General features: G+C 42.0%; 1 protein-coding gene across 1 annotated transcript in view; it reads left to right on the forward strand.

Moving 5' to 3' along the window:
* Positions 1 to 25,241, forward strand: part of KAT2B (lysine acetyltransferase 2B) — a 171,512-nt gene extending 146,271 nt beyond the window's left edge. The window contains exons 17-18 of the mRNA XM_073568154.1: positions 15,568 to 15,652; positions 24,380 to 25,241. Coding sequence (XP_073424255.1) covers positions 15,568 to 15,652; positions 24,380 to 24,567 — 273 coding nt within the window. The 3' untranslated portion in view covers positions 24,568 to 25,241. The remainder of the gene's footprint in view (positions 1 to 15,567; positions 15,653 to 24,379) is intronic.
* Positions 25,242 to 26,640: the final 1,399 nt, after the last annotated feature.

The raw sequence follows: 26,640 nt of genomic DNA on the forward strand, positions 1-26,640 counted from the left end.
TAATGAGCCACTGCCTCCTCAGATTGTAACAGTCTCTATCCCAATTAATGGTTCACTATATGTGTGACATTAGGTGTCAGGCAAGGAAATTGTGATACAAATTTTCACTAATTTTTCAGTGCTTGATTTTATGCCACTCTATTTCCCCCACTAAGAGACCCCTTTACTTCAAGTCATGGCTCCTTTTCAGACAACAGAGAGAAAGTATTTAAAGCACAATGGGCCAGATTCATTTTTGTTGAGTTTGTGAGGTTTTCCGCCTGTTATAACACCAAATTCATTTGCTCCTTTTTTGAAGTCTATTTTATTTGTGTTTTTGTTTTATTTCATTTTTTAAGTTTTTCGTTCTGGGCACGGTTTAGGGTTTCCTGATGTATTTGCCTGATTCGTCATTTGTCGTAGAATTTGTCACAAATGCATTGCAGTCCTACCCTGGATCGATTCTATGTATGCTATAAATTTTTGTAACATTTTGAGAAACATATAACTTTTTGCACTAAAAAGTTGCAAAAATGGTAAAAGGCAGAAAAAAGATGATTTTTGACGTTGCTCAAAATTCATGAACCACATGCGCGATGTTTGATAAATCAGGCACAAAATTGACAGTGATTACATTAAGACAGAAAAAGAAAAATGGTTACTATTAGGTAGAAAGTAAAAGGCCAGGACAGAGCATGGTTACTATTAGATAGAAAGTAAATGCCCAGGACAGAGCATGGTTACCATTAGGTAGAAAGTAAAAACCCAGGACAAAGCATGGTTACTATTAGGTAGAAAGTAAAAGCCCAGGACAGAGCATGGTTACTATTAGGTAGAAAGTAAAAGCCCAGGACAAAGCATGGTTACTATTAGGTAGAAAGTAAAAGCCCAGGACAGAGCATGGTTACTATTAGGTAGAAAGTAAAAGCCCAGGACAAAGCATAGTTACTATTAGGTAGAAAGTAAAAGCCCAGGACAGAGCATGGTTACTATTAGGTAGAAAGTAAAAGCCCAGGACAGAGCATGGTTACCTATTAGGTAGAAAGTAAAAGGCCAGGACAGAGCATGGTTACTACTGTCGTAATCCCAGTGCAGGTTTTTGACCTGCACATCAGGGGTTAATGTCTTGAGCTCAGTGCAGGCTTTGACCTGCACACCTGGGATTAATTATTATGGCCTCTCTTTGGTTCAGGGAGAGCTTTTTATAGCCCTGAGAAACCCTGAGAAAATCCCTGTCAGTTATACTTTTGCCTTTGGCCGAGTGTTTTGACCCCTGTGTGCCTGTTCGTTTTCTTATAGCTTGCTTATATGGTTCTGATCCAGTTCTGTCCCCCGTTGTGAGTTTGCCTGTTGACTCTGTACTGTATATCTGCTTCTCTGGTTTCTGACTTCTTGGCTACGTCTTGACTATCCGTTCTGTCTAGCCCTTTGGTAATTGTCATGCTATCTCGTACTTTGACCCCGGCCTGATCTGGTTTATGTCCCTGTTTATGCCAATTAGTAACTTTGTTCCGTAGTTACCATTCTAGGAGTTTTCCTGCAGCTCCTAGCTCTCTGGAGTAGGCCACGCCCCCAGCAGTCACGTTCTTCAGGTCCTGCGGGTCTGAAGCACGCATCTTCTCTGCTACTGCCCGCTTCACAGGTATCTCTGAGCACAGTTTGTCTTACTCAGGCTTACTTTGTCTTACGCGTGCACTGGCTCAGTGAGCAAGTGCAGTGTGGTGTTCCTGACATTATAACTGAAAGTGAACTTTTTTTTTTTTTCTCTCACTTCTGCAGCATGGACCCAATGCATGCCTTATCTGAGCAGGTGAAATGCTTGACTCAGTCGCTGCAGAAGCTATGTTTGGAACACCAAACTCTGGCCCAGTCCCAATGGCAGGTTGCGGACTCGGTTCAGGGAGCGCTTTCCGCAGGCTTTCAGCAGGTGGAGAATAGAGATGTCATTTTAGTCCCACCCGAATCCCCGGCTAAGTTACCAGATACATTTGCTGGTGACAAAAATGAATTTAGAGCGTTTAAAGAGGGCTGTAAACTCTTTTTCTCCTTGAGACCCCGTTCCTCTGGGGATGAGAAACAGAGGGTGGGGGTGGTTATGTCCCTGCTTAGGGGGTCCCCACAAGCCTGGGCATTTTCTCTTTCCTCTTCTGCCCCGGAGAGAATGACTGTGGATGCGTTTTTTGAGGCCTTAGGGCTTATTTACGATGAGCCAGATAGCGTGCGTTTGGCTGAGGACAAGGTGATGAGTGTCTATCAGAGGAAGCACTCAGCCGAGTGGTTCTGTTCTGAATTTAGGCGTTGGGAAGCCGAGATTTCTTGGAGTGATGCCGCCCTTCGGGGGCTGTTCCGTAGAGGCCTGTATGAACGTCTGAAGGATGCCCTGGCACTCCACCTGACTCCCTGGAGGATGCCATGACCCAACGTTTCGCATGGATCGCAGACTGCGGGCAAGAGGTGTTATGCAACTTGAAACATCATTATTCTCCAGTGGAGTTGAGACCCGGACTCCTCCAGTGGCTATGGAGGTGAGCGCTGTCACCTGTGATGAGAAGGAAAGAAGATGTCGCCGGGAGAAGCAGTTGTGCTTCTATTGTGGGGAATCTGGACATTGGAAGAAGGATTGCCCCTCCTGTCTGTCATCCTCCAAGGTGGCGTGAAACGACTAGGTCTGGGTAGTAGTCGAGGAGGCTACCCAGACCTTCAGGTACCTTTTTCCTCACTTGCAAAAATTGTGCTTCTGGTGGAACTGGAACTTGGTGATGGTCCTGTTCAGACTACCGCCTTTGTTGACTGTGGCTCTGCTGTTAACCTGATTGATGCCCGGATTATGACTCTTAATAAGATAGGGACAGTCAGGCTTCAGGATCCTGTTAAACTTGTGGCAATTAACTCGTCCTCTCTTACCCGGGTCGGTATCTGTTTCAGGTCTGAACTTTTTTCTCTGAAAGTGGGTTCCACTCATGTGGAACAATTTAACTTGTCTTGTGTTAGATAACTTGCCTGAAAGACTGGTAATGGGGATGCCTTGGCTACAACGCCATAATCCTACCATTGATTGGGTGATGGGAGGGATCACTCAGTGGGGATGTAAAGATAAATGTTGTAACCTGGGGCCCCTTGTTAACTCTGGTAAAACCGTATCTGTGTAGTCTGTCGGTCTGGAAGGTATTCCGGAGTACCTGAAGGATTTCGAAGACGTATTTTCTGAAAGTGAGGCTGAGGCGCTGCCACCACATAGACCCTACGATTGTGCCATTGATTTAGTACCCGTAGTCAAGTTACCTAAGGCTCAATTTGTCCGGGCCTGAGCGCCAAGCCATGAAGGAGTACATAGCTGAGAGTCTCCACAAAGGGCATATCAGGCCTTCTGTGTCACCCGTGGCAGCAGGATTCTTCTTTGTGAAGAAGAAAGATGGTGGTTTGCGGCCTTGCCTCGACTTTTGTGAACTTAACAAGATAATGATGAACTCCCTCTGCTGGTGAAGAGAGGTAGTGAAATTGATTGGGATAGGAAGAACCTGTTATCTGAACAGGCGGAGTGTGATTGGACATCTGGAATTTCTGAGTGGATATAAGGCAGCCGACGCCCTGCAGGGCTGCTGGTGATCCTTTCTGCTCTGAGCTCTTGCATCCAGTTTTGCTCCTGTCTACTAAAAGCTAAGTTTTTGCCCCACTATTATTCCATGAGATTTTGTCTGGTTTCCTTAGTGTTTGTATTCAGCCAGTCCTGGTTGGGACTGGCTGAATTCCATTTTTGTCTCTGATCAGTTTATCTCTTTGCTCTGTTTTCAGAATATACCTGAGTGCTGATATGGTGATTTTGAAGTCTAGCGACTTCAGGGCCTTTTTTCCTATCAGACGGTTGGGACATTTTTGTTGGGTTTTTTGCGGATTGCAGCCAGCATCTTTTCTGTCCTGTCCTATCTGGTTAGTTGGGCCCCATCATTTGCTCAGCCTGTCTTTCTGTCTGTGTTTGTGTTTTCATCTGTTTTTCACCGACAATACATGTTGGGGGCTGTCTATTGCTTTGGGGTCTGCTCTGGGGCAGTTTAGATTTCCCCTTTCTTTCTTTGGGCTTATGTAGTTCTCCGGCTGTGACGAGGGGTCTAGGGCACCGTAGGAGCCCCCCACGGCTACTGTTAGTTGTGGTGAATAGGATCAGGGGTCTGCAATCCGATAGCTACCAACCTCTCCGGTTTTCTGGACTTAGCTTGTATTTTTGTTTTCTCCTCCGGTGACTCATTCATAACAGAATCATTAGACATACCGCAGATTCTAGGGTACTCAATAGCAGGAAAGAATTGTAAAAAAAAGTGTCAGAATTTTTTTTTTTGTGTATATTTTTTCCTCTATTTCTCTGACGCCGTAGGAGGAATTTTTTCTCAATGGAGATTGAGCAATTGTCTGATCGTGTGGAGCAGCTTGCTGCTGAAGTGCGGGGAATTTCCGCCTACCTTGCTCATTCACATGCTGCTGAACCAAAGATCCCTGATGTGTTTTTTGGGGATCGGTCTAAATTTTTTGGGGATCAGTCTAAATTTCTGAATTTTAAGAATAATCGTAAATTATTTTTTGCCTTGAAGCCTAACTCATCGGGGAGCTCCGCGCAGCAGGTTAAAATTGTCATCTCTTTGCTGCACGGTGATCCCCAGGATTGGGCGTTTTCTTTGAAACCTGATGATCCTATTCTGACTGATGTGAACGCATTTTTTCAGGCCTTGGGGTTGTTGTATGATGAACCTAATGCTATTGATCAGGCTGAAAAGGCCCTGTTGGCATTGAGCTAGGGTCAGGATTCTGCAGAGTTGTACTGTCAAAAATTCCGAAAGTGGGCGGTCCTTACTACCTGGAATGATGGTGCCTTGGCAGCTCTCTTTCGGAAAGGTTTGTCAGAAACCGTAAAAGATACTATGGTGGGATTTCCTGTTCCCTCTGGTCTTGACGGTTCTATGTCATTAGCCATTCAGGTTGATCGGCGTTGGCGTGAACGCAGAACTGTACGAGAGGTGTTGCCACCTGTTGAACAAATGTCTGAACCTATGCAATGTGATAGAGTTTTGTCTAGGGCGCAATGTCAGGAGTTCAGAAGGCGTAATAAGCTGTGTTTTTTCTGTGGAGATGCCTCTCATGATTTCTGTCTGCCCTAAACGAGAGAAACGTTTTGCACACACATTTGCTGTGGGTGGTGTTCAACCTAAGTTTCTTCTGGCAATTACTCTGATCTGCTCCCTGTCGACATTTTCCGCTAAGGCTTTTGTGGATTCGGGGGCAGCTCTGAACCTGATGGACTTGGATTTTGCTAAACGTTGTGGGTTTCCTATGACACCTCTGCGGACGCCTATCCCTTTGAGGGGTATTGATGCTACTCCTTTGGCGAAGAATAAACCTCAGTTTTGGACCCAGGTGGTAATGCGGGTCGCCCCAGACCATCAAGAGAATTGCATAATTTGCATGATACCATTGTTCTGGGGTTTCCCTGGTTGCAAATCCATAATCCAGTTTTGGATTGGAAATCTGTGTCTGTGGTGAGTTGGGGTTGTCGTTGTGCCCTTAGTGACGCTCCTGTTTTCTCCACCTCTCCCCAGTCGCATGATGTTCCTGACTATTTGGCTGATTTTTATGATGTATTTAGTGAGAATGAGTCTGCGTCTTTGCCTCCTCATAGGAGTTATGACTGTGCAATTGAGCTGAGCCCTGGGTGTAAATTTCCCAAGGGTCGACTTTTCAATTTATCTGTACCCAAGCACGAGGCTATGCGATCCTATATTAAGGAGTCGTTGGAGGAGGGTCATATTAGACCATCCTCTTCACCCTTAGGTGCTGGGTTTTTTTTTGTGGCCAAGAAAGATGGTTCATTAAGGCCTTGTATTGACTATCGTTCCCTCAACAAAATTACTGTTAAATATCAGTATCCGTTACCCCTGATTTCTGATCTATTCTCCAGAGTTAAAGGTGCTTGCTGGTTTACCAAGCTTGACCTCAGGGGGCGTATAATCTTATTCGCATTAAGCAGGGGGATGAATGGAAGACGTCATTTAATACTCCGGAGGGACATTTTGAGTACCTGGTGATGCCTTTTGGGCTCACTAATGCCCCTTCTGTCTTCCAGTGCTTCATGAATGATATTTTCCGAGATTTTGTGGATACATTTTTGATCATCTATCTGGATGATATTTTGATCTTTTCCAAGGATTGGGACTCTCATGTGGAACATGTTCGGACTGTGTTCCGGATTTTGAGGGAGAATTCCCTGTATGTCAAGGGATCTAAATGCCTTTTTGGTGTACAGAGGATTTCATTTTTGGGATTTATTTTGTCTCCGTCAACTATTGAAATGGACCCGGCTAAGGTACAGGCCATTTATGATTGGGTTCAGCCCACTTCTTTGAAGGCCCTCCAGAAGTTTTTGGGTTTTGCTAATTTTTATCGTAAATTTATAGCTAATTTTTCTGGTATTGCCAAACCATTGACTGATTTGACTAAGAAGGGTGCTGATGTGCTGAATTGGTCTCCAGAGGCTGTTTCTTCCTTTCAGGAGCTGAAGCGAAGGTTCACTTCTGCCCCGGTTTTGCGGTAACCTGATGTCTCCCGTTTCAGGTAGAGGTGGACGCTTCTGAGATTGGTGCAGGAGCTGTTTTGTCCCAAAAAGATCCTGTAACATCTAAAATGAATCCCTGTGCTTTCTTTTCCCGAAAGTTCTCCCCATCCGAACGTAACTATTATGTGGGGAATCGGGAACTGTTAGCCATGAAATGGGCATTTGAGGAGTGGAGACATTGGTTGGAGGGAGCTAAACATCAAGTCGTGGTCCTTACTGACCACAAGAATTTGATTTACCTGGAGTCGGCCAAACGCTTGAATCCTAGACAGGCTAGGTGGGCCTTGTTTTTCACACGGTTTGATTTTGTGGTCTCTTTTCTTCCGGGCACTAAGAATGTCAAGGCAGACGGCCTCTCTAGGAGTTTCTTTGCTGATTCTCCTATTGTGACCAAGCCTGCTACCATCTTAGGTGAGGGGGTAGTTCTTTCTGCCATCTCGCCCGATTTGAGACGTGCTCTGGAAGAGTTTCAGGAAGACAAACCTGAGCGTTGTCCCATTGGAAAATTGTATGTTCCTGACCAATGGACGAAGAGAGTGATGTCTGAGGTTCATTGCTCCACATTGGCTGGTCATCCAGGTATTTTTGGTACTAGAGATTTGGTGAGTCGGTCTTTTTGGTGGCCCGCCTTGTCTCGTGATGTCAGGAATTTTGTGCAGTCCTGTGGGACTTGCTCCCGGTCTAAACCTTGTTCTCGCTCTAGTGGGTTGTTGATGCCTTTGCCGGTGCCCAGGAGGCCATGGACCCAAATTTCAATGGATTTTATCTCTGATATGCCTGTCTCTCAGAGAATGACTGTTATTTGGGTGATTTGTGATAGATTCTCTAAGATGGTCCATCTGGCACCACTCCCTAAGTTGCCATCTTCCTCAGAGTTGGTGCCCTTGTTTTTGCAACAGGTGGTTCGCTTGCACGGGATTCCTGAGAACATTGTATCTGACAGAGGAGTTCAGTTTGTTTCTAGATTTTGGAGGACTTTCTGTTCCAAGCTGGGAATTCAGTTGTCCTTCTCCTCTGCGTTTCACCCTCAGACCAATGGGCAGACGGAGAGAACAAACCAGACTTTGGAGTCGTATTTGAGATGTTTTATTTCTGCTGATCAGGATGATTGGGTTTCATTTTTGCCCTTGACCGAATTTGCTTTAAATAATAGAGCTAGTTCTGCCACTTTGATGTCACCTTTTTTTTGTAACTTTGGGTTTCAGCCTCGATTCTCTTCAGGGCAGGTGGAGTCTTCTGCCTGCCCAGGTGTTGACTCTGTGGTGGAGAGAATGCACCAGATCTGGGACCAAGTGGTGGATAAGTTGTCTCTCTCCCAGGAAAAGGCCCAGCGGTTTTCCAACCGGCATAGGACCATTGGTCCCCGGTTTAAGGTGGGTGATATGGTTAGGTTGTCATCAAAGAATATCTCTATGAAGGTGGCTTCTCCAAAGTTTAAACCTAGATTTATTGGACCTTACAAGATTTTGTAGATTCTTAATCCGGTCTCTTCAATTGGCTCTTCCTGTTACATTCAAGATCCATAACGTGTTTCATAAGTCTCTGTTAAAGAGGTTTGTTGAGCCAGTAGTTCCTGTGGTAGCACCTCCTGACCCTTTATTGGTTGAAGGTAATGTGGAATATGAGGTTGAGAAGATACTGGATTCTCGTCTGGTTAGACGGAGACTCCAGTATTTGGTTAAATGGAAGGGTTATGGCCAGGAGGATAATTCTTGGGTCCCTGCATCCGATATTCATCCCGAAAGATTGGTTCGTGCTTTTCATCGGGCCCATCCTGATCGCTCTGGTGGCGTGGATGAGGGTTCGGTGACCCCTCCTCAAGGGGGAGGTACTGTTGTGAGTTCATTTTCCCCTTCACCTTTGATGTCTGATGAACTCCCTCTGCTAGTGAAGAGAGGTAGTGAAATTGATTGGGATGGGAAGAACCTGTTATCTGAACAGGCGGAGTATGATTGGACATCTGGAATTTCTGACTGGATATAAGGCAGCCGACGCCCTGCAGGGCTGCTGGTGATCCTTTCTGCTCTGAGCTCTTGCATCCAGTTTTGCTCCTGTCTACTAAAAGCTAAGTTTTTGCCCTACTATTATTCCATGAGATTTTGTCTGGTTTCCTTAGTGTTTGTATTCAGCCAATCCTGGTTGGGACTGGCTGAATTCCATTTTTGTCTCTGATCAGTTTATCTCTTTGCTCTGTTTTCAGAATATACCTGAGTGCTGATATGGTGATTTTGAAGTCTAGCGACTTCAGGGCCTTTTTTCCTATCAGACGGTTGGGACATTTTTGTAGGGTTTTTTGCAGATTGCAGCCAGCATCTTTTCTGTCCTGTCCTATCTGGTTAGTTGGGCCCCATCGTTTGCTCAGCCTGTCTTTCTGTCTGTGTTTGTGTTTTCATCTGTTTTTCACCAACAATACATGTTGGGGGCTATCTATTGCTTTGGGGTCTGCTCTGGGGCAGTTTAGATTTCCCCTTTCTTTCTTTGGGCTTATGTAGTTCTCCGACTGTGACGAGGGGTCTAGGGCACCTTAGAAGCCCCCCACGGCTACTGTTAGTTGTGGTGAATAGGATCAGGGGTCTGCAATCCGATAGCTACCAACCTCTCCGGTTTTCTGGACTTAGCTTGTATTTTTGTTTTCTCCTCCGGTGACTTATTCATAACAGAGAACCACTTGTTTGCTAAATTGGAAAAACTTTCATTTTTCATACAAGAACTGTCTTTTTTGGGGCTGATTGTATCTTGTGAGGGGTTTCGTATGGACACTAAGAAGGTGCTGACGATGGCAGACTGGGTTCAGCCTCGTGATCTCAAGGAGCTCCAGCGCTTCTTGGGATTTGCGAACTATTACTGGAGATTCATTAAAGGTTTCTCTCAAGTGGTTAAACCACTCACAGATCTTACCCAGAAGGGGGCTGATGTAAAAAATTGGTCGGAACTCGCTAAGGAGTCCTTCTCAGCTCTTAAGAAATGTTTCATGTCTGCCCCGTGTTGGTCCAGCCAGACCCGTCCAAACCATTTATTGTGGAGGTGGATGCTTCTGAAGTAGGCGTGGGGGCAGTGTTTTCCCAGGGTCCGGCCACCCTTACTAATCTCATACCCTGTGCCTTCTCCAAGAAGTTCTCATCCGCCGAAAGAAACTATGATGTAGGCAATAGAGAACTTCTTGCAGTCAAGCTGGCATTCGAAGAATGGAGGCACTTTTTGGAAGGGGCAGCTCACCCTATCACTGTTATCACTGATCACAAAAATTTGGCATACCTTGAATCTGCTAAGAGGCTTACTCCTAGACAAGCCCGTTGGTCACTTTTTTTTCACACTTTCAGTTCTCCATTACTTTTCGACCAGGGTCCAAAAATGTTAAAGCGGATGCCCTGTCCAGAAGTTTTGACCCGGTGTCTTCCCCCGAGCCGCCATTCTCCATTCTTTCCCCAGGGGTGGTAGTGGCGGGGGTCTCATCAGAGTTGAAACAAGAAATTTTGAGAGCTTAGGCCCTAGGTCCGACAACCAGGCCAGGGGATAAATTGTTTGTTCCAGATTTATTGCGGCCTAGACTTCTGCAAGAGTTTCATGAGTCTAGGCTGAGTTCTCATCCCGGTATCACAGCCACTAGAGAGGCAATAGCCATGGTTTTTTGGTGGCCTTCAATGGGGTCCGATGTCAAGAAATTCGTTGCTGCTTGTGGAGTTTGTGCCCGTTCCAAAAGCTCGCATAACTGGCCAGCTGGGGAACTCATACCTTTATCGGTTCCTGATAGGCCATGGACTCATCTCTCCATGGATTTTATTACCAGTCTTCCACCTTCCGGGGGCAATACCGTGATCTGGGTGGTGGTGGATAGGTTTTCAAAAGAGGCCCATTTCATTCCCTTGGCAGCACTACACTCAGCAGAAACATTGTCAAAGTTGTTTGTGCAGCATGTGGTCAGATTGCATGGGGTACCCCTGAATGTGGTGTCTGACAGGTGTGCAGTTTGTGGCCAAATTTTGGAGGGCATTCTGTATGAAATTGGGCATCTCACTCTCCTTCTCGTCGTCATATCACCCGGAGAGTAATGGTCAGACGGACCACACCAATCAATCCCTGGAACAAATTCTCAGGTGTCTGACCTCCGCGAGACAGGAGGATTGGTGTGATGCGTTACCGTTGGCGGAATTCGCTTTTAACAACCGGGTGAGTCAGTCCACCAACATGTTCCCATTCCTAATCAATTATGGGTTTAGTCCTCATTTTGGGGAGTTTTCACGGGTGGATTCCGGTTGTCCAGGGGCAGAGGGGTCCGTCCAATGGTTAAAAAACCTCTGGGCTGAAGTCCAGCGTAATATCTCTCAGGCCCAGGGGAGGTACAAATATTTTGCTGTCAAAAAGAGGGCCCCGGGACACATGTTTCAGGTGGGGGAGAAGGTTTGGCTTTCCACATGTAACATCAACTTGAAGGTTCTGTCAGCTAAATTGGGACCAAAGTTCATTGGTCCGTACGAGATTGTGGAGATGGTCAACCCGGTGGCATATAGGTTGCGTCTCCCCGCCTCATTAAAGATATCCAATGTGTTCCATAAATTTCTGTTGAAACCCGTGGGGTCTGTCAAGGAGGACTCCGAGTCTGTTGTTCCTCCAGTGTTGGTGGAGGGTCACTTGGAGTATGAGGTCGGACATATTGTGGACTCTCGGCGGCTGTGCCGCTCTTTGCAGTACCTGGTCCACTGGAAGGGATATGGATCGGAGGATCGCTCATGGGTCCCTGCTCACTCTGTACATGCAGATCGCCTTGTTCAGGCTTTCCATGCCAAGTACCTGGGGAAGCCTGGGGGTCCAGAGGCCCCCTGTTGAGAGGTGGGTACTGTCATGATCCCAGTGCAGGTTTTTGACCTGCACTCAGGGGTTAATGTCTTGAGCTCAGTGCAGGCTTTGACCTGCACGCCTGGGGTTAATTATTATGGCCTCTCTTTGGCTCAGGGAGAGCTTTTTATAACCTTGAGAAACTCCAGTCCCTGTCAGTTATACTTTTGCCTTTGGCCGAGTGTTTTGACCCCTGTGTGCCTGTTCGTTGTCTTATAGCTTGCTTATATGGTTCTGATCCGGTTCTGTCCCCCGTTGTGAGTTTGCCTGTTGACTCTGTACTGTATATCTGCTTCTCTGGTTTCTGACTTCTTGGCTACGTCTTGACTATCCGTTCTGTCTAGCCCTTTGGTAATTGTCATGCTGTCTCGTACTTTGACCCCGGCCTGATCTGGTTTATGTACCTGTTTATGTCAATTAGTAACTTTGTTCCGTAGTTACCATTCTAGGAGCTTTCCTGCAGCTTCTTGCTCTCTGGAGTAGGCCATGCCCCCAGCAGTCACTTTCTTCAGGTCCTGCGGGTCTGAAGCACGCATCTTCTGTGCTGCTGCCCGCTCCACAGGTATCTCTGAGCACAGTTTGTCTTACTCAGGACACGTGCACTGGCTCAGTGAGCAAGTGCAGTGCGGTGTTCCTGACAACTATTAGGTAGAAAGTAAAAGGCCAGGACAGAGCATGGTTACTAATAGGTAGAAAGAAAATGCCCAGGACAGAGCATGGTTACTATTACATAGAAAGTAAAAGCCGAGGACAAAGCATGGTTACTATTAGGTAGAATGTAAAAGCCCAGGACAAAGCATGGTTACTGTTAAGTAGAAAGTAAAAGCCCAGAACAAAGCATGGTTACTGTTAAGTAGAAAGTAAAAGCCCAGGACAGAGCATGGTTACTATTAGGTGGAAAGTAAATGCCCAGGACAGAGCATGGTTACTATTAGGTAGAATGTAAAAGCCCAGGACAAAGCATGGTTACTATTAGGTAGAAAGTAAAAGCCCAGGACAAAGCATGGTTACTATTAGGTGGAAAGTAAAAGCCCAGGACAAAGCATGGTTACTATTAGGTAGAAAGTAAATGCCAAGGACAGAGCATGGTTACTATTAGGTGGAAAGTAAAAGGCCAGGACAGAGCATGGTTACTATTAGGTGGAAAGTAAAAGCCCAGGACAAAGCATAGTTACTATTAGGTAGAAAGTAAATGCCCAGGACAGAGCATGGTTACTATTAGGTGGAAAGTAAAAGCCCAGGACAAAGCATGGTTACTATTAGGTGGAAAGTGAAAGCCCAGGACAAAGCATGGTTACTGTTAGGTAGAAAGTAAAAACCCAGGACAAAGCATGGTTACTGTTAGGTAGAAAGTAAATGCCCAGGACAAAGCATGGTTACTATTAGGTAGAAAGTAAATGCCCAGGACAAAGCATGGTTACTATTAGGTAGAAAATAAATGCCCAGGACAAATCATGGTTACTATTAGGTGGAAAGTAAATGCCCAGGACAGAGCATGGTTACTATTAGGTGGAAAGTAAATGCCCAGGACAAAGCATGGTTACTATTAGGTGGAAAGTAAAAGCCCAGGACAAAGCATGGTTACTGTTAGGTAGAAAGTAAAAGCCCAGGACAAAGCATGGTTACTGTTAGGTAGAAAGTAAATGCCCAGGACAGAGCATGGTTACTATTAGGTGGAAAGTAAATGCCCAGGACAAAGCATGGTTACTATTAGGTGGAAAGTAAAAGCCCAGGACAAAGCATGGTTACTGTTAGGTAGAAAGTAAAAGCCCAGGACAAAGCATGGTTACTATTACAGTAGGTAGAAAGTAAAAGCCCAGGAAAAGCATGGTTACTATTAGGTAGAAAGTAAAAGCCCATGACGGATCATGGTTACTGTTAAATAGAAAGTATAGTGTTATTTGTGGTTGCCATCAGGCTATACCATCAAAGTGGTAAAAGTATATGAACTATACCTGTACATAAGAGAGTCAATAGTGACTGTGGCGAGGAAGCGTACACTCCACACTCACTATTGACCTTCTTATCTATCCTATTATATAGGATTAAATATCTTTATAAATTATAAATCTTTGCACTTTACAATAGCTACATATATAACCTTATTATAATGTATTTATTTTATTTATAATACACAGTTTTTATAGCTTATATTGATCAGCATTTATTTTGTGATTGTCACATGGAATTGCGTCCGCTGTCCTATTTGGTCATTTTTCCCACCCCACTATATTGTTATTCTTGATTAATAAAGTAGTTTTTCGTATTCACTTTGGACTTCTGTTGTCGGTTTTTCTTCTTTCTTGCATTTATGTTTACTGATAACTCTGAGTCTATAAAATACACATGTGGTGGAAGTAGGGAACTTTCCCTCATACCTGTGTGATTCTGTCCTATTTCTATACTACATGCATATGTATTCAAATATTCTTTTGAGTTTTTTTTCAATGAATTTTAAGAAGTGTGACGCTATTCATGCTTTTCCCTAGACTTCAGTCTGGAAGAAGTATTGTGGCTAATAACAATGATATAGCATTATATAATTATTAATAGGAGTTAGAATGCTAGGTATAGAAAACTTCTGGAAATAGAAGAAAGTAATAGCTTGCAAAGCCCCTGCACTGAAAAAAGGGGAATCATGATAAACCAATATAAATATTATGAGCGTGCACCAAAAAACCAACATATATTTTTAATAAACCTCTTTAATTGACAGACATATGACTAATAAGTTATGCACATTAAATGGAAATAAAATAGGAAATATTTGATTCAGATTTTTAGTGTTAAGTTTATTTCATGGACCTGATAATAATTACTATAGTCCTTGACTAAATTATTGATTATAGCCAAGTGTGAAGGTCCAAATCTCAACCTTTATAAGTAATCGTGAATCTGGCAATACCTTCATTTTAAACAATGAGTATGAAATATACAGATAATAATCTTTTTTTCTGTAGCGTCAACATATTCCGCAGCTTTTTACAGTTCAGAAGGTAAATGTACAGACAATATCAGACTTTACCGTGTAACACAAAATTCATCAATTATTGAGAGGAGTCAGAGCTCTGCTCCCACGCTTACAATCGAACACGAAATAGGGGGGACAGAAAATGTAAAAAGGGCTTGTCATGGTCCCACCATCAATATAATAAATAGGGGTATTCAAATTAAGCTGCAGTCATCAGTTAATATCTGTATAATTACAGATGGAAAGTGCTAGTGAGTGCATGGAGGACGTGAGAATAGATGATAGAAGGCCAATCTAAATAAATACATTTTTAGAGCAAACTTGAGACTGGGAATTAGCCTAATTGTCTGGGGTATATACCGTACATTTTATAAATAGGGGCTTTACATTGATAAAACATAAACTACACCTGTATTGTTAACATTTTTAAACTTGTCTAAATTCCTAAGAAAGGTTAAGTAGTAAATAATAAATATAACACCCAAACCCATTTCCTAAAAACTAGGATGGGTAACACTACGCATAATCAGTGAACATACCAGTCCCATAGGTGTTAAACTATGAGCGTATTCAAATAGTGTCAAACAAAGAAAATATAAAACAGTTTTTCTTTATTGCAAAAAACACAATTTATACAGACATGATTAAATTTGTTGGTGCCTCAAACCAGACAAAGAAGGAGGAGTAGAATAAAAGAGGACTAACAGCCGAAATACTCAGAAGGCAAGACTTATCACTTTAAATGCCTAGTACACTGAGCTCTTCAAATTTTACACAAAAACATGCTACATGTGCCAAAGAAAATTCACAGCATGCAGTAAATTAATGTTGATAAAGTGCAAATGCATAATCCAAAGTGCACAGATAATGTCCACATATCCACCTCAAAGTGTCTAAATAGACTACCTAAGGTATGTCCCGTATCACTGGCCCTAAATTGGAACCAACAGGACGCTCAGTGCGGCTCAGTAGCCAGAACAAAGTGAAAAGGCCAAATTCAGACGCCCATACCTGAGACGGCAGTCCCCGTTCAATAAGATGTCAAGTGACAGACTACTCCTCCGGACCCCGACGCTCGTTTCGCACTACAGGTGCTTCTTCCTGGGGGTGTCAAAGTAGTAAATAGCCAACATTAATTTTTCATTATAATCCTTAATATTACACAAATTTCATTTCTTTATTTCAGAGTCATCAGAGTGCATGGCCTTTTATGGAGCCTGTGAAAAGAACAGAAGCTCCAGGATATTACGAAGTCATAAGATTTCCAATGGGTAATGATGACATAACCTTTCCTAATAATTACTGCTGCCACCTTCCTAATAATTTCCCTTGGAAACTACACTGTAGACTCTCCATGTCAATGTTTGGAGTTCATAGATGTGTGTAGACCTTGGGTCCCAGTGGGTCCTAGTAAAGAAAGGATAACTTAAAGTTTCACCATAGCGGTTAGGTAACTGCAGGATGAAAGTTGCTCTGTTGTAAGTTTAGTTATGACTTCCCATTGCCATATGCTTTGGTTGAATAAAAGAATATTTAACTTCTATTTATAATAATAGAAGAAAGATACGAGGAAAAAAAAAACTCACCAACCAGTCAACTATTGTGCGAATCACTGGTTAATGTGAATCATACCACTTAAATACAGGTATGGTGGTGCATGTACAATTGTGCTCAAAAGTTTACTTTCCCTGGCAGAATTTTTGCTTTCTTGGCCTTTTTTTCAGAGAATATGAATGATAAAGTTTTGGTGTTATCTCCACTCATTCCTAGTGGTTGGGTGAAGCCATTTATTATCCAACTTCTATGTTTTCGCTTTTCAAATCATAATGACAACCCAAAACATCCAAATGACCCTGATCAAAAGTTTACATACCCCATTTCTTAATACCATGTATTGCCCCCCTCTAACATCAATGACAGCTTGAAGTCTTTTGTGGTAGTTGTGGATGAGGTTCTTTATTTTCTCAGATGGTAAAGCTGATCACTCTTCTTGGCAAAAAGCCTCCTGTAAATTCCTGGGCTGTCTAGCATGAACTGCGCATTTGAGATGTCCCCAGAGTGGTTTAATGATATTGAGGTCAGGAGACTGAGATGGCCACTCCAGAACCTTCACTTTGTTCTGCTGTAGCCAATGACAGGTCGACTTGTCCTTGTGTTTTGGATTGTTGTCATGTTGGAACATCCAAGTACGACGGATGCGCAGCTTCGAGCTGATGATAGCAAATTTGCCTCCAGTATTTGCTGATAACGTGCTGCATTCATCTTTCCTTCAACTTTGACCAAGTTTCCTGTGCCTTTGTAGCACAGCCATCCCCAAAACATCAACGATCCACCTCCGTGCTTTACAATAGGAATTGTGTCCCTTTCATCATAGGCGTTGTTGACCTCTCTCCAAATGTACCATTTATGGTGGTGGCCAAAAAGTTCAATTTTGGTCTCATCCTTACTGTGCATCTTTAAACAGCCACACCGCTAGTTTTCAGAGTCTAGCTGACTGTGGTTTTGTTTTTACAGAGCCCCTGATTTTCCCTTTGTTAATCACAGTTTGAACGCTGCTGACTGGCATTATCAATTCCTTGGATATCTTTTTGTATCCCTTTCCTGTTTTATAGAGTTCAACTGCCTTTTCCTGTAGATCTGTTGACAATTCTTTTGCTTTCCCCATGACTCACAATCCAGAAACATCAGTGGCTGAATGAAAGATGCAAGAGTTTGTCTGGATCCCAGAAACTTTTATGCATACACACTGATTACAAGCAAACAAGTCACAGGTGAAGATGTTACCTTTAGTAGCCATTCAAACCAATTTCAACTTCTATGCATATTATCAGGCCAAAATCACCAGGGTATGTGAACTTTTGATCAGGGTCATTTGGATGTTTTGGGTTGTCATTATGATTTAAAAAGAGTAAACACAGTAATTTGACAATAATGGCTTCACCCAACCATTAACCTTGAGTGGAGAAAAAGTTTTGGTGTTATCATTCATATTGTCTGAAAAAAGGCCAAGAAAACAAAAATTCTGCTGGGGTATGTAAACTTCTGAGCACAACTGTAAAATAGGATGAGGTATGATGAAAAAAATGAAGAAAAAATCAGCACTCACCATTATTTAAAAAATGGTGTTCTTTATTTCATGTGGTGGGACAGTCCTTAGAAAGCAGGGGGAGCGGAGAAGTGGAGGACAACAACTGTTTTGCACCTATCCCAAGCATGGACCCACAGATGTGCTGGGATAAGCGCAAAATGGCTGTTGTCCTCCACTTCCCCGCTCCCCCTGCTTTCTAAGGATTGTCCCACCACATGAAATAAAGGACATAATTTTTAAGGAATGGTGAGTGCTGTTTTTTTTTTTGCATTTATATTAATAGTATTCTAGTAAGATACCAAAATGATGCCCAGAAGTGTCCAAGCTGCTTTTTTTTACCTTTTTTTTTTACACTTTAGCTATGAGCAGAATTGACCAGAAACGTTAATGCCTTTTATGTCCGGTATGAATAAGGTCGTCACTGCTTATGGAGTTGGGATCTAGCCATGTGGAAAATTCAAGGCACAGATGGTATCATAAATCAGGGAATTAACTTGTGCATTGAAGAATCCATGTAATCCCTCTAACTTCTATAAATTGCTGTACAGTAATGGTGCTAAACAATAAATGGTGCTTTTTGTCATTGAAAATTAATTAATTTTAGAAGCTATCATTAGTTTTACTATAGCATCTGTTCACAAAAAATAACCCTGTCTGCAAATGAAAAGAAGCATTGTATATAGGAGCTCATGCCACTATCATAGAAGTCTCCAGAATTTCTCCTGATTCAGCTATTCACACTCAATAATGTGCAGCCCCCAACTTGTGTTTTCCTATGGGAAAGAAGGTCATGGACCACCTTCTGACCAACCAGCTCAGTCTGCTTTAGAAGGTTGCACAGTCTCTTTCTAGAAAACCAGCCATTATGGAGTCATAGAATCATAGAATCGTAGAGTTGGAAGGGACCTCCTGGGCCATCTGGTCCAACCCCCTGCTCAAAGCAGGATTCACTAAATCATCCCAGTCAGATGCCTGTCCAGCCTCTGTTTGAAGACATCCATTGAAGGAGAACTCACCACTTCTCGTGGCAGCTTGTTCCACTCATTGATCACTCTAACTGTCAAAAAGTTTTTTCTAATATCTAATCTGTGTCTCCTCCCATTCAGTTTCATCCCATTGCTTCTAGTCTTTCCTTGTGCAAATGAGAATAAAGTTGATCCTTCTACAATGTGACAGCCCTTTAGATATTTGTAGACAGCTATTAAGTCTCCTCTCAGTCTTCTCTTTTGCAAACTAAACATTCGCAAATCCTGCAACTTTTCCTCATAAGACAGGGTTTGCAGACCGTTCACCATTCTGGTCGCTCTTTTCTGAACTTGCTCCAGTTTGTTGATGTCTTTTTTAAAATGTTGTGCCCAAAACCCAAGTCTTTTTCACATGTGCTGTCACTTAGCCCTAGTCCTCCCATTCTGTATATGCTTTTTTCATTTTTATTGCCCAGATGTAGTACTTTGCATTTTTCCCTGTTAAAAACCATTCTGTTAGTTGCTGCCCACTTCTCCAGTTTATTTATATCTTTTTGAATCCTCTCTCTTCTCTAGTATTAGCTATCCCTCCTAGCTTTGTGTCATCAGCAAATTTAATCAATTTACCCTCAATTCCTTCATCTAAATCGTTGATAAAGATGTTGAACAATACAGGGCCCAGGACAGAGCCCTGTGGTACCCCACTTGAGACATTCTTCCAACTGGATGTGCAGCCATTTCCGACCACTCTTTGGGTCCGATCACTAAGCCAGTTATGAATCCACCTAACAGTTGCCTTGTCCATTCCATACTTAGTCATTTTTTCAATAAGGATTGTATGAGATACTTTGTAAAATGCTTTGCTGTAGTCAAGATATACTATATCTACAGCATTTCCTTGATCCACCCAATCAGTGATTCCGTCATAGAAGGAAATTAAGTTAGTCTGACATGACTTATTAGTTACAAACCCATGCTGACTCTGTTTAATCACTTCATTCTTATCCAGGTACTGACATACATGTTGTTTAATAATTTGCTCAAAGATCTTTCCTGGTATAGAAGTCAGACTCACCGGCCTATAGTTGCCTGGGTCCACCTTCTTCCCCTTTTTGAAGATAGGAACAACATTTGCTCTTCTCCAGTCTTCTGGCACTTCTCCTGTTCTACAAGAATTTTGATTATGGAGAGGGGTTCAAAAACTTCTTCTGCTATCTCCTTCAGTACTCTGGGGTGTAATTCATCTGGACCTGGAGACTTGAATTCATTTAGGTTAGCTAAGTGTTTCCTCACTATCTTTCTGTTTATAGATATCCTGGATTCTTCTATTCCCTTAATAGGACAGTGAATAACAGTTGATGTTACATTTCCTTTCTGAGAGAAAACAGATGCAAAATAGGAATTTAAAAGTTTGGCCTTCTCAACATCCTGCCTGCTTTACCTTCGTGAGAGGCATTCAAGGAAGACCTGATTGTATATAATGGCTACAGTTGCTAGCCACTGCTTGGTTTAAACGGGTCATCGCCCATATAACAATATTTACCTATCCACAGATAAATTTATGCTCTCTGGGGGTCTTATTCGCACAGACACCCACTGTCCATGACAATGGGGATCTTGTGTCCATTGTATGAATGAAGTAGAAATGTGCATGCTTGGTCTATAATGAGCTGTGTTCAACCATGTGCACCACCTCTCCTATAGACACATAAGAGTGAATAGGATAGTGATCGAGAATGCAAACTACTGCTCCATTCCCACGGGACTTTTGGACCCATACTCTTGAAATTGTTGGATGTCCTAGTGGTTGGATCATCACAGTGATCCATCCTGTGAATAGATCATAGAATCATAGAATCGTAGAGTTGGAAGGGACCTCCTGGGCCATCTGGTCCAACCCCCTGCTCAAAGCAGGATTCGCTAAATCATCCCAGTCAGATGTCTGTCCAGCCTCTGTTTGAAGACTTCCATTGAAGGAGAACTCACCACTTCTCGTGGCAGCCTGTTCCACTCATTGATCACTCTAACTGTCAAAAAGTTTTTTCTAATATCTAATCTGTGTCTCCTCCCATTCAGTTTCATCCCATTGCTTCTAGTCTTTCCTTGTGCAAATGAGAATAAAGTTGATCCTTCTACAATGTGACAGCCCTTTAGATATTTGTAGACAGCTATTAAGTCTCCTCTCAGTCTTCTCTTTTGCAAACTAAACATTCCCAAATCCTGCAACCTTTCCTCATAAGACAGGGTTTGCAGACCGGTCACCATTCTGGTCGCTCTTTTCTGAACTTGCTCCAGTTTGTTGATGTCTTTTTTAAAATGTGGTGCCCAAAACTGGACACAATATTCCAGATGAGGTCTGACCAAAGAGGAGTAGAGGGAAATAATGACTTCACGTGATCTAGACTGTATGCTTCTGTTAATACATCCTAGAATTGCATTTGCCTTTTTTGCTGCTGCATCACACTGTTGACTCATATTCAGTCTGTGATCTATTAGTATACCCAAGTCTTTTTCACATGTGCTGTCACTTAGCCCTATTCCTCCCATTCTATATATGCTTTTTTCATTTTTATTGCCCAGATGTAGTACTTTGCATTTCTCCCTGTTAAAAACCATTCTGTTAGTTGCTGCCCACTTCTCCAGTTTATTTAAATCTTTTTGAATCCTCTCTCTCTCTTCTCTAGTATTAGCTATCCCTCCTAGCTTTGTGTCATCAGCAAATTTAATCAGTTTACCCTCAATTCCTTCATATAAATCGTTGATAAAGATGTTGAACAATACAGGGCCCAGGACAGAGCCCTGTGGTACCCCACTTGAGACATTCTTCCAACTGGATGTGCAGCCATTTACGACCACTCTTTGGGTCCGATCACTAAGCTAGTTATGAATCCACCTAACAGTTGCCTTGTCCATTCCATACTTAGTCATTTTTTCAATAAGGATTGTATGAGAGACTTTGTCAAATGCTTTGCTGAAGTCAAGATATACTATATCTACAGCATTTCCTTGATCCACCCAATCAGTGATACCATCATAGAAGGAAATTAAGTTAGTCTGACATGACTTATTAGTTACAAACCCATGCTGACTCTGTTTAATCACTTCATTCTTATCCAGGTATTGACATACAGTACATGTTGTTTAATCATTTGTTCAAAGATCTTTCCTGGTATAGAAGTCAGACTCACCGGCCTATAGTTGCCTGGGTCCATCTTCTTCCCCTTTTTGAAGATAGGATCAACATTTGCTCTTCTCCAGTCTTCTGGGACTTCTCCTGTTCTACAAGAATTTTCAAAGATTATGGAGAGGGGTTCAAAAATTTCTTCTGCTATCTCCTTCAGTACTCTGGGGTGTAATTCATCTGGACCTGGAGACTTGAATTCATTTAGGTTAGCTAAGTGTTTCCTCACTATCTTTCTGTTTATAGATATCCTGGATTCTTCTATTCCCTTAATAGGACAGTGAAGAACAGTTGATGTTACATTTCCTTTCTGAGAGAAAACAGATGCAAAATAGGAATTTAAAAGTTCAGCCTTCTCAACATCCTGTCTTACCATTTCATCATTTTCATCCTGTAAAAATCCTATAGCATCTTTGACTTTTCTTTTACTTTTGACATATCCCCAAAATCCTTTATTATTGCTTTTGACATCTCTTGCAAGCCTCAATTCATTTTCAGCTTTAGTAATCTGATTTGTGCCCTGCAGGTTCTGCAGACAGCATTATATTCTTTTTTAGATATGCCTCCCTCTTTCCATTTTATAAACATTTTTTTCTTCCTTTTTAGCATGTGCTTAAGTTCTGTGTTCATCCATCCTGGTTTCCTTAAATGCTTCCTATTCTTCCCTCTTTTCGGAATTGTTAACAACAGTGCTTTGAGAATTTCATTTTTCAAGATTTCCCATCCTTCCTGGACATTTTTGTCTTTAAGGATATCCAGCCATTGGATCCCTCCAATTCTCTTTCTGAATCCCTTAAAATCTGCCTTTCTGAAATCTAACCTTGACGTCTGAGTCTTCACAGGTCTTCCGACTCTAGTTATCCAAAATTCTAAAATAGCATGGTCGCTACCTCCTAGGGTCCCAGCCACTTTTACCTCCTCAACCATTTCCTCCCTGTTTATAAGTATTAGATCCAAGGTAGCAGTTCCCCTTGTTTTCTCCCTTACCTTTTGGAAGATAAAGTTGTCAGCAAGAGAGGATAAGAATTTCCTTGACCTGTTAGTTTTGCCTGAGAGAGATTCCCAACAAATGTCTGGATAGTTGAAATCTCCCATGACAACTATGTCATATTTTTTGGAGAACTTGGCCATTTGATGCATAAAGAGTTCATCCATATCTTCAGCTTGCACAGGCGGCCTGTAGTAAATGCCTACAATGGTGTCCTTTCCATTGTTCTGTCCTTGTATTCTTACCCAAACAGTTTCCACAGAACTCCCAGTCTCTGAAGCTTCAATCTCTGTGCAGATATACGCGTTTCTAACATACAATGCGACACCCCCTCCTCGTTTATCAAGTCTGTTTCTTGCAAATAAGTTGTATCCTTCTAGTCTTGTATTCCAATCATGTGTATTGTCCCACCAAGTTTCAGTGATTCCAATGACATCATATTTCTTTTCCTGTGTTAGTAGTTCCAATTCTCCTTGTTTGTTGCCCATGCTTTGTGCATTAGTATAGAAACATTTTAGTTTGTGATTGGCTTCTCTTTCTCCAATATTTTTATTAATTTGATTCTTTCGTCTTTGTTCTTCCTTTCCACTTCTAATAGCAGAGTTCTCAATAGCATTTGTCAGGTGTATGGCTTTTTCTGGTCCTTTGCTTCCCTTCCCATGTTGTTCTAGTTTAAAGCTCTCCTTAAAAGTGTAGCAAGGCAACTTCCAAATACATGCTTTCCAGTCTTCGTAAGGTGCACCCCATCTCTAGCAAGTAGTCCATCATATAAGTAGTTCACTCCGTGATCCAGAAATCCAAATCGTTGCTGACGGCACCATCGACGTAGCCAGTTGTTCACCTGCAGAGTCTTATTCCACCTCCTTGTTCCATGGCCATCCACTGGGAGGATGGAAGAGAAGACCACCTGCGCTCCCAGTTCTTTCACTTTCTTGCCTAAGTCTTCAAAGTCTCTGCAGATGGTTTCCAGGTCGTTTCTTGCGGTGTCATTTGTCCCCACATGTAGTAGCAGGAATGGGTAGTCATCTGATAATGTTGATCACTGGATATCCTCTTTAAAGTGCTAGTTAGGTCATATGATGCCTATGGTATTAGAATTTTATGTGAGTTTTATTTTTTATACATATATAGCTCTGGCAAGAATTAAGAGACCACAAGCCATCAAACAAAGAAGAACTGCTTAAATTTGTGCGCCAGAAGCAGTGTGAAAGACTGGTGGCAAGCATGCCAAGACGTGTGAAAGCTGTGATTAAAAAATCATGGTTATTCCACAAAATATGGATTTCTGAACTCTTCCTGAGTTAAAACATTAGTATTGTTGTTTCTAAATGATTATGAACTTGTTTTCTTTGCATTATTTGAGGTCTGAAAGCACTGTTTTTTTAAAAAAAAAATTGACCATTTTTCTTTGTCAGAAAAAAAAATGTATTGCTTGGAAATTCGGAGACATGTTGTCAAAAGTTTATAGACTAAAAGATCAATTTACATTTTGCTAAAAAATATACCTATAAAGAGGAAATTCAGACAAATTGAACATTTGAAAGTGGTCTCTTAATTTTTGCCAGAGCTGTATAGTGGCATCGAAAAGATGTATATGTCAGGAAGGCTTCCCAGCGTATATCACTGACACACACTGCAAAACCAGTGTGAAAGGAGCCCAGCGTTGGAATTTGAGTTGGATGTCCCATGGGTCACATGACAGTTGTCATCTATATGTACAGTAAGCATTCACCACATTTCCAGTTATTAATATTACTTTTTTTTCATAAATATCAGATCTTAAAACCATGAGTGAACGTGTGAAGAACAGATATTATGTGACAAAGAAACTCTTCATGGCAGATCTACAGAGGATCTTCACAAACTGCAAGGAGTACAATCCACCAGAGAGCGAATACTATAAATGTGCGACCATTCTGGAGAAATTCTTCTACACTAAAATTAAAGAAGCCGGGCTTCTTTAATTAGGATTGTAACATGAACGTGCCTCATTTTTTTTGGGCTTGCCTACTGTTTTGCGCAACACACTTTGGAATTTGCACTCGATATAAATCCTACTAACAATATGATTTTGGCTTTTAGCAAACTTTTTGTTCTTTATGATTTTGTATATATATTATTAGACAAGGTGCTTTATAACCTTTAGGGCTTTTAGAGTACATAATATTGATATGAGACGTTTTGTATATTTAGAATTGTTTTGTATAATGAGATTTATCATTTTAACCACTAATATATAGAAAGGCTCACTGTAGATTATAGATTTGCTTATGCCGGCCATAAGTTAAAACGTAATCTGGTTTAATTACAGCAAAAAAAAGATAAAAAATAAATATTTCTTGGCCTAATGTGGCGTGGATGTTAACAAAAATATGAAGCAAATGCGTTTTGGTGACTCATTTAATATTTCAGTTTCATTATTACTACTGGAATTGCTTCCTTTCTAAGTAAAAATGACTGGGTTACTAATATGAAGGGAATTTGTCACCTGCAATATACAAGCAGCGGTTATAGCTGTGCCTGTCTAAACATTGTGTCACCACTACCTAAAGGCACGGATAGCGTGTATACGAGGACTGCTGAAAGTTCACTTCTGTAATGTAATCACAAAAAGCTCCAACCTGGAGCTTCACTGTAAGGCTGTGTCCTTGTGTTTATTTTCCTTTTTGTGGGATGAGAGTACATTTTTAGGGGATCTGTGCTTTTTTTTAAGGGTCATTTGCACTTGGGTATTTTTTTTTACATGGAAATATCAACGATCAATTATCCATTAGTGATGAGCGTAAGTTCTCGTTACTCGAATTTGCCTGGGTGTTCGGGTATGCACTGAGTATCGTGGGTGCCTGATTGAAGTGTTCGAGTCCCCGCTGTTAGCTACAAAACATGCAGGGATTGCCTGACATACATGGATTTGTGGGTGTCTAACAGTGGCAAAACATGCTGCTGCGGGGACTTGAATATGTCACTCGAGCACCCGTGATACTCTGTGCATACCTGAGCACACAGACAAACTCGAGTAACGAGCACATGCGCTCATCACTATTATCCATACATTTCCTATATTATATTCAGATTGCTTGTTAATTTTTGTGCCAGCATACTTAAAGAAGCACTCCGAGAATTGTTTACTTTTCTAGTAGAGGAAATTCCATTGTTGGCTGCTTTATTACTGAGTTATCAGCTTCATTCCTAGTCAGCGTTGTCTCAGGTAACCTGCACTGTGACTTATATCAATACAAATTTGTCTTCTTTGAGCTCTCACGTGACTCGCATCAACGCATTCAGAGACTGACTTCTGGTCTAAATGGTAGTCACTGTAGAATCTGTTGTTGTCAGTTTGGGTTTAGGCTCTGTTCACATTGTCTGTTCCATTTTTTTTCCAGTTACTCCCATTCCTATGTAGTTCACTTTTACAAATATCTGAAACAAACAACTGAAAAACTGGGACAATAGAAAAGTGGATAAAAAGAGAAAAATGTTTTCTCTACCTTTTTTGAAACATCTCAGCTTTCGTAGGCCGATAACTCTCAATCTGGTTGCAGAAAATGGGAATACTCAGGTAGCAGGAAAGAATACCTGACCATGGATGCTGAGTAGAGATGAGTGAATTGATTCGATGAAAACCAAAAGTATGACAAATTCTGTGAAATTCATAGGTTCTGACAGATTCAAAAATTTGCAAGATGATTTCTGCTAGTCACCTAACAGAAAATGGCAGCCTTTCTTCAACACGTCGCAGAAGATTGCAACAGCCACAGAACATGACCTCAGGCGTGTGACCACGTGGATTGCCCATAACAGATTGCAGCTGTTACGTCACATGGTATAGGGCAGCCAATCAGGATGGACTATCATAGGCTGTATAAAAGAAGAGACAGGGAATACAGCACCTATTTTAAGGTGACTTACGATCATGAGAGGATGTCAGAACTCACAGCTCCGCAATTGAGATTGGAAAAAAAATCTTTAAACATTGGACAAAATACTCCAGAAAGTATTTTTAGGCCTGGCTTACACTTGCAAGTACGATGCGAGAA

Source organism: Dendrobates tinctorius, unplaced genomic scaffold (assembly GCF_039654945.1).
Source record: "Dendrobates tinctorius isolate UK_male_01 unplaced genomic scaffold, ASM3965494v1 ptg000005l, whole genome shotgun sequence".
Lineage (NCBI taxonomy): Eukaryota > Metazoa > Chordata > Amphibia > Anura > Dendrobatidae > Dendrobates > Dendrobates tinctorius.